The 18066-nt window shown below is 44.1% G+C and overlaps 1 protein-coding gene across 1 annotated transcript in view; it reads left to right on the forward strand.

Moving 5' to 3' along the window:
• PTPN9 (protein tyrosine phosphatase non-receptor type 9) overlaps positions 1–16955 on the forward strand; it is a 34884-nt gene extending 17929 nt beyond the window's left edge. Inside the window, exons 6-13 of the mRNA XM_058156341.1 lie at positions 8996–9106; positions 10352–10680; positions 12374–12467; positions 13680–13749; positions 14867–14945; positions 15209–15359; positions 15755–15962; positions 16408–16955. Coding sequence (XP_058012324.1) covers positions 8996–9106; positions 10352–10680; positions 12374–12467; positions 13680–13749; positions 14867–14945; positions 15209–15359; positions 15755–15962; positions 16408–16622 — 1257 coding nt within the window. The 3' untranslated portion in view covers positions 16623–16955. The remainder of the gene's footprint in view (positions 1–8995; positions 9107–10351; positions 10681–12373; positions 12468–13679; positions 13750–14866; positions 14946–15208; positions 15360–15754; positions 15963–16407) is intronic.
• The last annotated feature ends 1111 nt before the right edge of the window (positions 16956–18066 follow it).

Here is an 18066-nt window from a genome sequence, read left to right on the forward strand (position 1 = left end):
GGTTGAACTTAAACTTGTTGAAGGTCGCCGTTACCCAAACTGACTTTGCCCAGATTCCCCTGGGACCACAACCCCCAAACTGAAGTTCTGCTCAGAAAACTTCAGGTGTTTGACTTCCCTTCTCAGGCATTGTCCAACTTCATCAAGGTCACCAGCTCGGTTGCTTTGATTTTTTTGATTTTTTTTTTAATGGTGTTCCAGAGCATTGAGGATACAAGCCTGTTAAATGGTTCCATCTGCATTTTATAAAGGACAAACAATCCCAACATATACTTCCCCCAAAAATGTTTTCCCAGATGGAAATGTTTGGTAGTCCATGGAAACTGTGTTGGGTCATACCTAGGAATTCGATTAGATGAATGACGAGGGAGCCCTTGCTGCTCTTTTATATGTTTATGGAGAGCAACCATGAAGGTTCTTGAAGGCCTTCTCAAAAAAGGTCCCAATAAAGGGGAATATTTGTAGTTGTAGTTGAGATGAGAAGCCCTTGGTGCTCTCTGAGCTTGGTGGGTTCCTTGCGGACGTTTCATGACCGAAACTAGGTAACTTCATCAGTGCTAGGACACCAGTGATGATGTTACCTAGTTCAGGTCATGAAACGTCTTGCAAGAAAAGCACCAAGCTCAGAGAGCAACAAGGACCCACCATCTAAGTCTAGAAGGAAGTCACGGATGGTTGTTGCCCCATTGTCTTCTTGAAGACCTTCCAACAAGGAGAAGATAACACTCCTTTGGAACTCCTTGAGACCTTTTTTTCTCACGGTCAAGAAGCTGGATGCTTTACTCTCAACATTTGACCCATATTCAACCACCTGTAGTTTCATCCTGTTTACTTCTCTTCAACAGATATTCTTTAGGCTTCAATCCAACAACCACTTTTGAAGGTATCTGCCACGTTCTGTTGTCATCTTAGAAGTTTATTCCAGGTTTCTCATATTTCTAAAGCAGAGACGTATACGTGGAAAACAGCAGATTGTGCGATTTCAGAGTTCACCGGCTTGGCTCCACTTATTTGCCGTCGTCGTTTAGGTCAGGCAGGTAGTCCTCAAGTTAAGACCACTCGTTCGACAGGGCCTTGAAATTACGATGGGGCTGAAAAAAGCAACTTACATTTTGTCCTCAAAGTTACGACCATTGAAGCAAACCCCCAGTCGTATGATTGCGATTCCGGTGTTTGGTAGCCAGTTCACGTTTACGATGGTTGTGGCACAATTTGGGCCTTCCCACCAGCTTCCCAAGAAGCGGAGTCAAGAAGCAGGGAAGGCCTCAAATCGGGCAATCGTGTGATGTCTCACTTAACGACCAAGAGTCATTTCACATTTGCAGCAAAAAGATCGTAAAATCCAGCAGGATCATGTGATACCTCATTTAGTGACAAATGTTCTGGTCCCAAATGTGGTCGTAAGTCGAGGGCTACCTGAACTTTGAAGATGGTAATGGCCTGGTGTTTTTGGGGTGGTAAAGGGGTTGTTTTTGGCTTTCTACCCACTCAAAAACCCTGAGATGTCACCCAAGCAGGAGCTTTTGGTGGCCCTCCCTGACCCCAGGCCTTCCATGGAAGCCCGATTTTTATTTTCAGCCAGTTTATCCGGCGTAACGAAAACCTTTTAATTGCCCAACGCGAGGCCGTTTCATGAATGAATCAAATATAAGCCACGGAGCATTTAATCCAGCCGGCTCTGACCTCTGACGTGTTGAACGTCTCCTGTGGTCTCCTCAAGCCACCGATGAAGAATTCAGGGTCGTTTCCCAGAAAGAAAGTTAGAAACAGCCCCGTTTCCTGTATTAAAAGTGCCCTTTTCGGGGGGAAAATGTCAGCCAAGCACAAATATTTGAGAACCTCAAACGTGGTCATCTGGCTAAAGTCCTCAGCCAGTCAGTTGGTCCAGAGGATGGAGAACTTCTCGGGAAGGGCCACCATGAGGGAATTGACTCACCTAAGGACTGAGCTGAGGTTAGAAGAATGAGACCTGAGACTCCTCTGGCCCCAGTGAATCTCAACCATGATTATCTGTGGGGTTAGCATAGAGGCTTCCCCTGGCCCAGAATTATCCTTGAGCTCCAACTCTTTCTTCTTTTTCATTTTATTTATAGCAACCGTATGTTTCCCCCCCCCCAAAAAAAAAATTAATAATACCTACAAATGGCAGGTACTTATTGAAGTTATACAATTAATGCTTGATATAACCATAGTAGGAGATAGTAGTAAGATCTAAAAAAGAAATATTTATTTAGCATGTGGCACATCCTGTTTGGATAAAAACGCAAGAGATAAAAATGCAAAATATGAAATAGCGCATCTAAAATATTATAAACGTTATGTCTAGATTACAGACATAAATGCATGCTTTATTTCTCACGCTCAGAAAATCAGCAAAGTCTCCATTATAGACTCTTATTTTGGCACACTGTCACTTTAGGGCAGGGGTCTCCAACCTTGGCCACTTTAAGACTTGTGGACTTCAACTCCCAGAATTCCTCAGCCAGCAATTCTGGGAGTTGAAGTCCACAAGTCTTAAAAGTGGCCAAGGTTGGAGACCCTTGCGTCTAGGGTGTTTTTCAGCCCCTATTCGGTAATGGTTATTTTGTCCCACTTATAGAAATAAAAGAAATATACATTTCCCAATATTTTAAAAAAAGGAAATATACATTTTGAACTGGATGCCAAGAACACCACAATGTTGTTATTTGTGGCCATGAAATGCAACTAGCTACTCTACCATAATTCGGACCTAACAGGGTTCATTCCACTGTTTTCCACGCAGATTTTTTTCCCCCAGCTTAAAGCCAAAATTCCCACTATGTTATTATTTGGGGCCCTGAAAAGTAACCTCCTATGCCCCTCTTAGCCAGAATTTACTTAGATCTGCCTTTTGAAACCAGATGGACCGTTACAGATAAACATTTTACTTCCTGTCGCCTTGTGGTTCTCAGTTTTTCTTTCTTCATCCTTACAAGGGACTGCCAGAATTGGAAAAAGGATTAGATTTCCATGGGAGCCAAAAAAAAGAAGGCCTAGATTTTCCAAAGCACATCCCATTGAAAGCTACGAGAGTAGCAATGAATAACGCTAGTTTGATGTAGTGGTTAAGCAGAGGTCTTCAAACTTGGCAGCTTTAAGACTTGTGGACTTCAATTCCCAGAATTCTCCAGCCAGCTATTCATCAACCAGCTATACTGGCTGGAGAATTCTGGGAGTTGAAGTCCACAAGTCTTAAAGCTGCCAAGTTTGAAGACCTCTGGGTTAAGATAGCAGGCTGGAAAACAGGAGGTCAAGCCCTGCCACGGCCATGAAAGCTGGCTGGGTGACTTTGGGCCAGTCCCTCTCTCTCAGCCCAACACTGCCTTGAGTTATTTGTAAAAATGATAAAGGCAGGATATGAATAAATAAACTCAGTATCCCGAAATTGCTCAAAATGTTTCTATGTTAGAGGTGGTTACAAAAAAGAGATAGATAGATAGATAGATAGATAGATAGATAGATAGATAGATAGATAGATAGATAGATAGGGGAAGGAAGAAAGAAAGAAAAAGGAAGGAAGGAAGGAAAAGAAAGAAAAAAGAAAGAAAGAGAAAGAAAGAAAGAAAGAAAGAAAGAAAGATTCATGGATGGTTGATTGATGGCACAAAATTATCCAGTTTGATTTGTGGCACAAAATAATGCAAAATTGGATACTTTGCTTATATTCATGCACCATTACAACATGGTTTGGAATTATTGTGACACGAAGATCTTTCATCGCGCTTTGTTTTTTTTATTAACTGGTCGTTTTTGAACCCAGCCATAAGATCTGCTGTGCTCCTCAGTAGGATCTGCAGCTATTCGTGGTCTCCTACCCAAACTTCCTCCAACATCCCTGAACATACACAAAACCCGGATATATGTTCCATGAGCTCAACCAACCACCAAGGGCTGAGCTGGTCTCTTTGATGGGGCAGTTTTCATCAACAAAACTTCAGGATGTAGGAAAAATTAGGGGATTGCTGTTATTTCAGCCTGTTAGCGTTCACTGGCTGAGAAGGGCCTTAGATTTACTTCAAAGCAAATAAATCCATTTTCTAAATTGCTTTTCAATTTACTTTCTAAGTATCTGCTCTTTTCAATGTACTTGGGTCTCCCTCTAATGGCCAGAGGGAGGAAATGCAGGCAAAATCCTTTTAAACTCAGTTCCCAGTCTGGGATCTCCTGATGGCCTCTTATCCTCTCGCCCAACCCTGTTTAGCCAGTGCTCCTTAACCGCTCAGGTAAATAATTGCGGTACTATTGAGAGTGTCGTTGCTTGGCTGTGTTGAGTGGGGATGATGAGAGCTGTAGTTCAATGGTGGGATTCAGCCAATTCGCATCACTTTGGGAGAACCAGTTGTTAACTTTCTGAGCAGTTTGGCAAACTGGTTGTTGGAAGAAATCATTAAGGCAGAGAACTGGTTGTTAAATTACTTGAATCCCACCACTGCTGTAATTGTGTAATTCAGCACAGACCATAGTCTAGTTGTGAATGACACACAGAATAGATACAAGGACAGTTAAAGGAGGGAAGAAAGAAAGAAAGAAAGAAAGAAAGAAAGAAAGAAAGATTCATGGATGGTTGATTGATGGCACAAAATAATCCAGTTTGATTTGTGGCACAAAATAATGCAAAATTGGATACTTTGCTTATATTCATGCACCATTACAACATGGTTTGGAATTATTGTGACACGAAGATCTTTCATCGCGCTTTGTTTTTTTTATTAACTGGTCGTTTTTGAACCCAGCCATAAGATCTGCTGTGCTCCTCAGTAGGATCTGCAGCTATTCGTGGTCTCCTACCCAAACTTCCTCTAACATCCCTGAACATACACAAAACCCGGATATATGTTCCATGAGCTCAACCAACCACCAAGGGCTGAGCTGGTCTCTTTGATGGGGCAGTTTTCATCAACAAAACTTCAGGATGTAGGAAAAATTAGGGGATTGCTGTTATTTCAGCCTGTTAGCGTTCACTGGCTGAGAAGGGCCTTAGATTTACTTCAAAGCAAATAAATCCATTTTCTAAATTGCTTTTCAATTTACTTTCTAAGTATCTGCTCTTTTCAATGTACTTGGGTCTCCCTCTAATGGCCAGAGGGAGGAAATGCAGGCAAAATCCTTTTAAACTCAGTTCCCAGTCTGGGATCTCCTGATGGCCTCTTATCCTCTCGCCCAACCCTGTTTAGCCAAGTGCTCCTTAACCGCTCAGGTAAATAATTGCGGTACTATTGAGAGTGTCGTTGCTTGGCTGTGTTGAGTGGGGATGATGAGAGCTGTAGTTCAATGGTGGGATTCAGCCAGTTCGCACCACTTTGGGAGAACCAGTTGTTAACTTTCTGAGCAGTTTGGCAAACTGGTTGTTGGAAGAAATCATTAGGGCAGAGAACCAGTTGTTAAATTACTTGAATCCCACCACTGCTGTAATTGTGTAATTCAGCACAGACCATAGTCTAGTTGTGAATGACACACAGAATAGATACAAGGACAGTTAAAGGAGGGAAGAAAGAAAGAAGAAAGAAAGAAAGAAAGAAAGAAAGATTCATGGATGGTTGATTGATGGCACAAAATTATCCAGTTTGATTTGTGGCACAAAATAATGCAAAATTGGATACTTTGCTTATATTCATGCACCATTACAACATGGTTTGGAATTATTGTGACACGAAGATCTTTCATCGCGCTTTGTTTTTTTTATTAACTGGTCGTTTTTGAACCCAGCCATAAGATCTGCTGTGCTCCTCAGTAGGATCTGCAGCTATTCGTGGTCTCCTACCCAAACTTCCTCCAACATCCCTGAACATACACAAAACCCGGATATATGTTCCATGAGCTCAACCAACCACCAAGGGCTGAGCTGGTCTCTTTGATGGGGCAGTTTTCATCAACAAAACTTCAGGATGTAGGAAAAATTAGGGGATTGCTGTTATTTCAGCCTGTTAGCGTTCACTGGCTGAGAAGGGCCTTAGATTTACTTCAAAGCAAATAAATCCATTTTCTAAATTGCTTTTCAATTTACTTTCTAAGTATCTGCTCTTTTCAATGTACTTGGGTCTCCCTCTAATGGCCAGAGGGAGGAAATGCAGGCAAAATCCCCTTTTAAACTCAGTTCCCAGTCTGGGATCTCCTGATGGCCTCTTATCCTCTCGCCCAACCCTGTTTAGCCAGGTGCTCCTTAACCGCTCAGGTAAATAATTGCGGTACTATTGAGAGTGTCGTTGCTTGGCTGTGTTGAGTGGGGATGATGAGAGCTGTAGTTCAATGGTGGGATTCAGCCAGTTCGCACCACTTTGGGAGAACCAGTTGTTAACTTTCTGAGCAGTTTGGCAAACTGGTTGTTGGAAGAAATCATTAGGGCAGAGAACCAGTTGTTAAATTACTTGAATCCCACCACTGCTGTAATTGTGTAATTCAGCACAGACCATAGTCTAGTTGTGAATGACACACACAGAATAAATACAAGGACAGTTAAAGGAGGGAAGAAAGAGAAGAAAAATGCAAGGAATATCAAAAGGAAGTTCCTTCCCCACTAATAATTGATCTTCAACCCATTGATTAATACAGATTTCCAGTAAGTACCAAATCTCCTTTATTCCACATTCAAAATTTGGGTTTCTCTTGACAACAGTTCTTAATAGTCTAATCTTCAATTATCCATTTGATGAGGATTGATCATTCCCCCTGCAGTTCTGCTTTTCATTCTACGATTTATCCTGCGCTGATTATTGCTTTTCCCTCTTGCCGGAATGTCAATAATCTAGTTTTTAAAACAATACTTCTATCGTAATGATGAATATAAAATGTGCTACCGTACAGGGATGTCCCTTATCACCATTATTGTTTGTTTTGACTCTGGAACCATTATTAGATAAAATACGAGAATTAACGAAAATAGAGGGAATTAAGGTTAGACAATATGAGTATAAAGTTAGAGCTTTTGCAGATGATGTAGTGGTTACGTTAACGAATCCTATAAATTCAAGTAGATTTTTGTTGGAAGTAATTGATAAATATGGAAAGGTATCAGGATTTAAAATAAATCAGAATAAAACAAAAGTGATAATTAAAAATATGTCTATACAACAGAAACAAAAACTAGAGGAAATGACAGGATTTGAGGTAGTAAAAAAGGTTAAATACTTAGGGGTCTATATTAGCTCATCGAACAAGAAACTTTATAAGAATAATTATGACTTGCTATGGCAAAAAGTTCAGAATGATATGAGTGTCTGGAAGAAATTGCAGTTATCCCTATTGGGAAGGATTGCGGCTATTAAAATGAATGTGTTACCTAGATTTTGTTTCTGTTCCAGATGATACCAATAATTAAAAAGGATAAAAATTTGGAAGATTGGCAGATTGGGATTAACAAATTTATATGGCAGGGTAAAAAGGCGAGGTTAAAATGAAAATAATACAGGATTCACGGAAAGAGGTGGTTTAAGAATGCCTAACTTTAAACTATATTACGAAGCAGTAGCCCTTTCAGTAATAAGTGACTGGTTTAACTTAACAGAGGAAAGAATTTTGAATATAGAAGGTTATGACTTGTTATATGGATGGCATGCGTACTTATTTTATGAAAAAAGTGGATAGGGCTTTTAAGAATCATGTGTTGAGAAGTGCTCTTTTGGTCTGGAAAAATATTCCTATAAATTAGAATACAAGATTCCTATATGGGCGAGCCCTAGACATGCAATAGAGAATATAAATATAGAACAGAAACAGGAAATGATTACTTATAAAGAACTTTTGTATGCTGAAGGAGGTAGATTGCAATTAAAATCATTACAGGTATTAAATGAAGAAGGAGGAATTATACTTGGTTTCAATATGGGCAAATAAGTGCTAGATGGAAAGAAGATCAAAAATTGGTATAATGCAAAGGGAGGAAAATTTAATAAAGCAAATTGGAAATCAGACCCACGAGCATATAAAGAGATTGTATAATGTGTTGCTTGAAATAGATTCGGAAAGGATTTGGTAAAGAATTGTATGATAAAATGGGCACAGAATATTCAGGAACCAATAATGTTCGAAACATGGGACAAAATTTGGGTTAGAAATGTTAAGTTTACACAAGCACAGAATTTAAGGAAAATTTTTATAAGATGTTTTATAGATGGCACTTAGATCCCAAAAAATTATCATGTATGTATCCTAATATCCAAGCGAAATGTTGGAGGTGTGATTGTGATGACGCTACATATTTTCATATTTGGTGGACTTGCAAGAAAATTAAGGTCTTTTGGATAAGAATTTGGTGGATTATTCAAAATGTACTGAAGAAGAAGATAAAGTTCCTGCCACAATTTTTCCTTTTGGGAATTATAACGGATTGTACAGGGATTGAGACTAAATTGATTCTGAACTTAATAACAGCAGCAAGACTGTTGATTGGACAATACTGGAAGAAAGAAGAGATACCTACAATAGAAGAATGGATATTGAAAGTTATTAATTTGGCTGAGATGGCTAAAATCTCAGCGTCTTTAAAAGACAATACGCAGGAAAGATATTTAATTGAATGGAAAAATGAATTGATTATCTACAAAACAGATATCAGATTAAGAAATATCAGATTGCCTTTGAATAATTAGAAAGTTATTTTATGTAATGGGGAGGGGGTTGGGAGACGAAAAGCTTTGGATGTGGTTATTTGGATTGGAAGGAAAAATTTTATTCTATGTTTGGTTTATGTATAACTTGACCTTGTGATTGACCGGGAAGCCGGGGTGGGGAGGAGGGGTGTTTGTTTGTTTTTTTGGGAGGGAGGGGGAAAAAAAGGGGGAAAAATGTTTTTGTTTTTTTAAAACTCTTTCAATAAAAAAAAAAAAAATGTGCTACCGTACCTAATCCTGTGAGGCTTGAAAAATTCCCTGCGTTTTATTTTTCTGGCCTTGCTTCCTTGTCTGTTTTCCTTTTTTTTCCAAAAATGCTGATTTAAAAAAAAAATAGATTTTTTAAAAAATATCTCCTTGGTTTACAGGGAGCCTTTCCAGCGCGCCTGAAAAAGGTCTTCATTGTAGGAGCCCCGATGTGGTTTCGAGTTCCTTATTCCATCATCAGCTTGTTGCTTAAAGAGAAATTACGAGAAAGGGTAAGTTGCAGCAGAAATGGATCTCAGGAGGCTTCAGCCTGCTAAAAGGGAGAACCAGCTACGTTCACATGCCCGGTTGAGACATTTAGACCGAGTGCAGCGAAAACAGACAACGTGCTATTCTAGGAGTTGGGGAAATTGGTACTAAAATGGCAAATGAGAACCAGTTCAGTATAGTAACTCAGGTACTGGTTTAGAAATAGGAAGCTGTGGGTTTCCTGCTTTAGGCATGGAAGCCAGCTGGGTGACTTTGGGCCAATCACCAGGAGACGAGAAGTTCTAGTCCCGCTTTAGAAATGGAAGCCAGCTGGGTGACTCTGGGCCAATCACCAGGAGACGGGGAGTTCTAGTCCCACTTTAGAAATGGAAGCTAGCTGGGTGACTTTGGGCCAATCACCAGGAGATGGGGAGTTCTAGTCCCGCTTTAGAAATGGAAGCTAGCTGGGTGACTTTGGGCCAATCACCAGGAGACTGGGAGTTCTAGTCCCACTTTAGAAATGGAAGCTAGCTGGGTGACTTTGGGCCAATCACCAGGAGATGGGGAGTTCTAGTCCCACTTTAGGAATGGAAGCCAGCTGGGTGACTTTGGGCCAATCACCAGGAGATGGGGAGTTCTAGTCCCACTTTAGGAATGGAAGCCAGCTGGGTGACTTTGGGCCAATCACCAGGAGACGGGGAGTTCTAGTCCCACTTTAGAAATGGAAGCTAGCTGGGTGACTCTGGGCCAATCACCAGGAGATGGGGAGTTCTAGTCCCACTTTAGGAATGGAAGCCAGCTGGGTGACTTTGGGCCAATCACCAGGAGACGGGGAGTTCTAGTCCCGCTTTAGAAATGGAAGCTAGCTGGGTGACTCTGGGCCAATCACCAGGAGACGGGGAGTTCTAGTCCCGCTTTAGAAATGGAAGCTAGCTGGGTGACTCTGGGCCAATCACCAGGAGATGGGGAGTTCTAGTCCCACTTTAGAAATGGAAGCCAGCTGGGTGATGCTGGGCCAATCACCAGGAGAGTCTGTCAGCCCAACCCGTCTCGCAGGATGGTTGTTATGGGGAAAATAGTAAGAGTATGGAGTATTCACCACTTTGAATTGTAAAGTAACAAAAGCAGGATTAAAAAAAAAACCTTAATAAATCAGGAATTCAGTGCAAGCCAGCCTAAACGGATGCACTTTCAATACGGGGAACCTTCATTCCTAAAAAAAAAGCAGGGAATAAAATGAGGCTCTTGTGCTCCTTCCTCTTTCTTAGGTCCAGATGGTGAAAATGTCGGAGCTCAGGCAGCACCTGCCCCACGAGTGCCTCCCCGAGTACTTGGGAGGGTCTCTCAAGCTGGACCCCCTCAGCTGGAACTGCAGATTCCTCCCGCAGCAAAACGGGCACCCGGATCCCCTGGATGAGCTGATCCTGGTCCCTCTGGCTCCCCCTCGGGACAACGGTTCCGTCCATGTCCCGGGGCCCAAGTCCATGACCCTGCCGGAACTCCTGGAGCACGTCAACCAGAAGCAGAAGCGAGGAATTTATGAGGAATATGAAGGCATTCGGCACCGGAGCCCTACGGGCACTTTTGGCTGTTCTCTGTAAGCATCCGGATGAGATGGCGGGAGAATAGAATAGAATAGAATAGAATATTTTTATTTATAGAGCGCCCTTCTCCCGAAGGACTCAGGGCGGTGTACAGCCAAGAATAAAATACAGAAAGAAAACAACAATACAAAACTAAAAACAACCCTTAAAAAACCTATTTGATACGGCTACTTATAGATAAAATATTACCCTCTAAAATTGACAAAAAATTTAAAACCCATAAAATCAATTTGATAATTTAAAATTTAAGCGAGTCCAGCAAGACGAAATAAGTAGGTTTTAAGTTTTTAGGTTTTAAGTAGGGAGGATCTGAGGTTGGAGAATAAGAGAGTTGGAAGGGACCTTGGAGGTCTTCTAGTCCAACCCTCTTGCTCAAGCAAGAGACCCTCTACCATTTCAGACAAACGGCCGTCCAGCCTCTTCTTAAAAGCCTCCAGTGATGGAGCGCCTGTAACAGCGATGGCGAACCTTTTTTTCCTCGGGTGCCGAAAGCGCGCACACGATAGCACAAGCACCACACCCATAATTCAATACCCCACACACACACACACAACCCCCCACATGCTCCCTTGTGCATGTGCGTACGAACCCACCCACACCTGTATGAGGCCTAGCAAGCCTCCCTGAAGCCTTCTGAAGCCAGAATTGGCCCGTTTCCTGACTTCTGGTGGGCCCATTTTTCACCCTCCCCAGGCTCCAGAGGCTTCCTTGGAGCCTGGGGAGAACGAAAACGACCTCCCCCTCCCCCGAGGCCCTCTGGAGGCCAAAAATGCCCTCCCAGAGCATCCACGCGAGCCCTGTACTTACCTGACAACCAAAATGGAGACTCCTGGGAGGGGAAGGGAAGCATGGGCGAAAATCAGCTGGCCGGCATGCACATGCGTGCTGGAGCTGAGCTAGGGCAACAGCTCACGTGCCCGCAGATATGGCTACACGTGCCACCTGTGGTACGCATGCCATAGGTTCGCCATTACGGACCTGTAACATCTGGAGACAAGTCGTTCCACTGATTAGTTGTCCTCAGTGTCAGGAAATTTCTCCTTAGTTCTAAGTTGCTTCTCTCCTTGATTAGTTTCCACCCATTGCTTCTTGTCCTGCCCTCAGGTGCTTTGGAGAACAGCTTGACTCCCTCTTCTTTGTGGCAACCCCTGAGATATTGGAACGCTGCTATCATGTCTCCCCTAGTCCTTCTTTTCATTAAACTAGACATACCCAGTTCCTGCAACTGTTCTTCATATGTTTTAGTCCCTAATCATTGCTGCTTATCCTGCCCTCAGGTGCTTTGGAGAATAGCTTTACTCCCTCTTCTTTGGGGCAGTCCCTGAGATATCAAAATATTGCTATCCTGTCACCCTAGCCCTCCTCTTCATTAGCCTTGACATATCCAATTCCTGCAACCGTTCTGGAGGGCAGGAGGGACCCCCTCTGAAGCCCCGTCTAAGAACCAAACTTGGAGGGGGGAGGAACTGTCCCTCACCCCATGGAATTCCATTGTTCTCCATTTATCACTGCCTTTGTCAACCTTGGCGACTTGAAGATGGGTGGACTTCATTATCTTGCATATGATAGGAGTCCGATTCTTGTTGCTCTTTTTAAAATGTTTGCTTCTTTGCTAGCAGCCTCTCATTGCTGGGAGACATTCCTTGGTGCTTGCCTTGTTTATGTTTCTGCCTTTCTCCTTTTCAGGGCTCCTTTGAACCAGGAGAAAAACCGATATGGGGACGTTCCCTGCCTTGATCAAACCAGGGTGAAGTTGTCCAAACAGTTCAACTATCAGGAGGTAAGTGAAGCTGATAGCATTTCAGGGAATCGAACCCTTCAGATCACAGCAAAGAATTCAATCTCTAGCTGCAGAATTGAAGCAGGTTTGAAACAGACCTTTATGGTGGTTGTACTAACTGCCAGGAGTGTTGTGGGGGGAGGGAATTGGAGGAGGGGGCATTCATACACTGCCTAGGCCAAGGGTCTCGAACCTTGGCAACTTTAAGACTTGTGGACTTCAACTCCCAGAGTTCTGGGAGTTGAAGTGTACAAGTCTACAAGTCCCTGGCCTAGGGGAAAGGTGGGCTATACTTCAACTGAATACTGCGTTTCCTCGAAAATAAGACCCTGTCTTATATTTTTGGAACCCCGAAATAAGCGCTTGGCCTTATTTCCAGGGAGGTCTTATTATTTTGGGGTGCATGGAGCAAGACAGGAATCCTCTTGCCGTCTTACCTGATTCCCAGCTCTGTCTCCCTAACCCTAACCAGAGGAAATGGCGGGAACCAGCTGCACATTTTCGAGGGAGGGGGGCTTATTTTAGTTCATGTGTTCAAAAGCCCGATTGGGCTGGGGAGGTCTTATTTTCGGGGAAACAGGGTACAATTTAGAATTGAAAGGTGTTTGGGACAAAGAGAAATCCCTTCGGTTCAATTAAGACTATACCATATTAGCAGATTTAAAACTTCCGGTTACGACAGGGGATCTCTCTCTCTCTCCATATTTTCTCCTCCACCCCTATGCTAAAGGAGATATCCACTTTAAACATGCAAGGAAGTTGCCAGATATTACAGATACTGTTCTGCGCAAGTAATTTAGTAGAATGGGGGTACACTCTTCATGTTTTAAAGTTCGATTACAGAACATCTGCACAGGGGTTGTGCAGATAAAATGTAAAACTATGTTCCAAAGATTTCCTGACTGGAGAAAACAACTTTTTGGGTCTTGTTCTACATTAAGAAATAGAAAACGAGGTTGTGGAAACAGTTAAGTCCTCTTTTTGCCCAAGAACATAGGAAAAGAACTGTTGGCTCCAAGAGAGAATATCAGACTGATGAAGAAAGTTATGTCTACAAAGCTCTGGTTTCATGGGCCTTTTGTTTAGGAGTAGGGAATAAAATCTGATGTTTTTTTTAATATTGGAAAGCAATACTGAAAATACTTCCACACTTATCTTTGCCCAACACCAAATGTAAATTGTAAATTGACAAACACAATTGTGTCTCCATAGATGACCGACTACATCAATGCGAGTTTCATGGACGGGTACAAGCAAAGAAATGCTTATATCGGCACTCAAGGTATTTATGGTCCCTAATCTTGAAAACATCACCTGGTTCTTTAGAAATCATTGAGAAGAGGCAACATCTGCATTCAGAGTCTGGAGTTTGTCAAATCCCAGCTCCCTCTTCTGGCTTTGCTCAACAGATGTGCCTTGCATGTCTGGAGCTTCAGGAAAACCCAATGTCTTTTTATCAGGTTAGACTCAGAGTCCATCATCCTATTTTCCAACTAGAAGCAACCAGATTGAGTTGCTAAATTTTGGTCCTGTCCAGCATAGATATCCCTTGACATACAATTGTAATGGAACCTGTGTCAGATTCAAAGTAACACCCCCAATGAAAGAAGACTCCGAGGCTTGGGTTTCCTCAAAGTTCTATTTTATTGGAGATGTCATATTGGCATATCTGGGAAAACCCGAATTTGAAAGCTTCCAGGTTTTCCCCACCCAAAAGAAAGTACAAGTCCATGCCCAGCACCCACATGTCCATCACATGGTCCAATCAATGCACTGATCCAACTAGAGATGCCTCCGAGTCACACCCTTCCAGGTGCAGGGGTGGATGTCCTTGACTCTTTGAGAAAGGAATGTTATTATGACTATATATCACCCATACTCCACACAATCCCCCCTCCCAGTTTCCCGCAGTAGTAAATGTGGCAGGCCTGAAGATCCAATGAAAAAGATGGCTTCCAGGTCTGGCAACCTGCCCATTATATTGTCTCCCATAATGGCCTAAACAGGTTGGTCACATGACTAAGCCAATTTTATGACCTTTTTTGCGATGATCATTGAGTGAACCAATAATCCACTGTGGAACGGTTTTATCAAAACCCAGAAGAGCCTGTTTTCCACTGAGTGCTTTCTTACTCTCTTGAAATCCCTTTCTCTCCAATATTTCCACTCCGCAAGGAAGGGAGATAATGAGCCAGGATCAGGACAACCTATATTAATGTAATGATGATCACATGATTGAGGGACGCTGCAAATGTCATAAATGAAGACATTGGTCATAAAGTTACTTCTTCTGCACCATCATGACTTCAGAGGGTCCCTGAACAAAGCGGTTGGTAAGCGAGGACTAACTATAGTATGTAGCTTTTGACAGCGTATTTCTATTTCCTGCTTCATTCTAGGGCCATTAGAAAACACGTACAATGACTTCTGGCGGATGGTGTGGGAACAGAATGTGCTGGTAATCGTGATGACCACAAGGTAACGTACCTGTGCATCAGATAATCAGCAAGCATGACCTTGATGGGTTTTAGGGGAGAGGGGGCCTGGCCCATTTGCTCCGATGCTCTTCTGAAGATGCTCTTGAGACATCGAGTCAAAACCCAAAATCTTCTGGTTTTGGATTTGATGTCTTATGCTAACTGGGCCAACTGTGGTTCCTTCAAAAGATGTCTCTCCATGCTTCCGTAGGGCTCCAAGCTGGCCACCCATTCCATATGGTCCCTTTCTTCTTTCCATGACAGGATTGAAGAAGGAGGCAAAAGGAAATGTGGTCAATATTGGCCACTGGAGAAGGACTTCCAGATCGGCTATGGAACCTTAACGGTTACCAACCTTGGAACAGAGAACCTCAGCCATTACAAGAAGACCCTTCTAGAGATGTTCAGCTGTGAGGTAATTGCACCAGCTCTTCATCAAAAGGGCCAACAGGTATCATAACGGAAACAATCCTGGTGGCCTTCAGATTTCTGGTCATCAACTCCCTCAGTTTCCATTGATTTGGCTCCATCACAGTGTTTCTCAACCTTGGTAGATTGAAGATGGATGGACTTCAACTCCCAGAATTCCACAGCCGGCCATGCCAGCTGGGGAATTCTAGGCATTGAAGTCTACTCATCTGCAACCTTCTGAGGTTGAGAAACGTTGGATCGAAAGGGGGCCAACGAGATCATCAACTCCCAAGCAGAAGACAACCCATCCTTGCAATAGTGGCATGAACGTGATGATCTGAAAAGTGGGATCCACTCTCTCTACCCCTTCTCCCCCTCCCACTTTTCAACTACCTACAGAACCGCGAGAGACGCCGTGTGACCCATTTCCAGTACGTGAGCTGGCCCGACTACGGAGTCCCTTCCTCGGCAGCGACACTCATTGACTTCCTGGGAGCCGTCAAGCAGCAGCAGAGGGTGGCCGTCAGTGCCTTGGGACCACGCTACAAAGGTCACCCGGGCGGGCCACCCATCGTGGTACACTGCAGTGCCGGCATCGGGAGGACAGGTAACTGCATCGTCCTGGAATCTTGAGTGGAGGGTTGGATTTCCAAGGGCTTCAGAAGCTTTCTCCCATGGGTCCACCCTCTGCCTCCCAGCCTGCCTCACGTAACAAAGCCAGAGCTTAGGAACCTGGGAGTTGAACTTCACACCTCTGTTGGTGGCCCACATTGGAGAAGACTTCCCACTTGTAAAACTGGAAGCAGAGGTCATTTCCTCTTCCTTTAAATGTTTGGGGCTGCAGACAAGCGATCTTCTTCAACCTGTTGCCCTGCCCTGTATCAAACTTCAATCTGCCCCCAAGGCCCTGCAGGTTGGGGGTTATGGGACCTGGAAGCCCAATATTTTTCACCGGAAATCAGACTCAAAAGAAGTTGATGCAGAACAGGAAATGTTTCGGAGGGTGGGCCGATGGGTGATCTGTCCGTTTCTCCCCCCGTCCTTCCTTCCAGGTACTTTCTGCGCACTGGATATTTGTCTGTCGCAACTGCAAGAGGTGGGGACCCTCAACATTTACCAGACGGTGGTGAGGATGAGGACCCAGCGTGCCTTCAGCATCCAGACCCCTGAGCAGTATTACTTCTGCTACCTGGCCATCCTTGAGCACGCCTACAGAGAAAATCTCCTCCCCATCTCCCATCCCAGGATGGGTCCAGAGAAGAGCTAATCCGAAGGTCTAGATTAGAAGGTCTGGAAGCTCACCACGTCCTCAGGTCCAGGTCTGGAAGCTCACCCAGGCCTCAGCCCCAGGAGGATCTACTATGCTGTCAGACTCCTTCCTTCCTTCCTTCCTTCCTCTTTCTCTTCTTCTTTCCTTTTTCTCATCTTTCCTTCCTCTCTCATCATTCCTTCCCCCTTTCTAATCCTTCCTTCATCTTCCTTCCTTTCTCATCTTCCTTCCTTTTTCTCATCTTTTCCTTCCTTTTTCTCATCTTTCCTTCCTTTTCCATCTTCCTTCCTTCCTTTTTTCCTCCTCCTTTCTCATCTTCCTTCCTTCCTTCCCTCCCTCCCTCCCTTCCTCCTGCTCAACAAGTAGGTTTGGTCGGAGCTTTCAGATGGACGTGGCCAGTGGCAAGCCCATTCTCCACCACCAAGGCTGGAGGACATTTTTCCTGGACCGCTCAGCCACGATGAGCCACGACCAGTAGCCACAGACAAGGAATCCGTTGAACCCACTGCCTTGACTGACCCGTGCCTTATTGAGAAAAATATATATATATACTAGTAACGAATGAAGCAAACCTACGGGCTGCGTGAACGGAGTCCATGAACTGAAGGTCTTGACTCTTCTCCATGGGCCTGTCCTACAAGAGGCTGCCTCGGAAGGACAACCCAACGCTTCAGTCTTAATGACCGCTAGGCCTGCCTGTGTCTTGTCCATGTGTCCATGCGACGTCCTTCTCTTGCCCGGGATGGAACCACGATTCCCATTTACGTAGGTGTAGCTGCTTCTAGCCAAGATTCAGCGTAGCCTCATTCCGACGGGCAACCTCCCACGATACTGCCAAAGTTCATGGCGCTTTCTATCTCCCTCCGTCCCACCACCCATCTCTGTCCCCTCCTTGGTTCAACCACGCACAAGGAAACTTTCTCCCAACGGGTGTGGAGAAGACAAGTTAGGGATACGCATTCATCCATCGGTGGCCCCTTTTTGGAGGGGTTTATCCAAGCGGGGTCTCTGCAGCCCACAGGGAAGGCAGGAGGAGGGGGGGGAGGAATAGCTTGTGTGGAAATGCTAAGTGGCTGGTACGAATAGGGGACCAGAAGAAGGGCCCGAATTAGAAGGGCCCCATGGGTTGGGGGCCACAGGCAGAGAGAGGCAGGGCTTTAAGCTGGAACAATTCCCTTCCATGGAGGCTCTTCCAGACGAAGCTGGGGAAGGGGAGAGGGAAATCCTTTTAAGGCATCAAGAGACAGAGAAGGTTGGGTGAATGTGGGGCACCCAGTAATCTCCCTTGTAGCATGTGGGGCCCCATAGCAGCAAGATATAGCATGGGTCTCGTATTCCGGAGCCCCAATGTCTCCCCTCTTTCTCTCTCTCTCTGTCTCTGCTTGCAGAGGAAAAGTGGCCACGTGGAGCCACGTGAGTAACTTTATACTGGAACCGGATC

This window comes from Ahaetulla prasina, chromosome 13, assembly GCF_028640845.1.
Source record: "Ahaetulla prasina isolate Xishuangbanna chromosome 13, ASM2864084v1, whole genome shotgun sequence".
Taxonomy (NCBI): domain Eukaryota; kingdom Metazoa; phylum Chordata; class Lepidosauria; order Squamata; family Colubridae; genus Ahaetulla; species Ahaetulla prasina.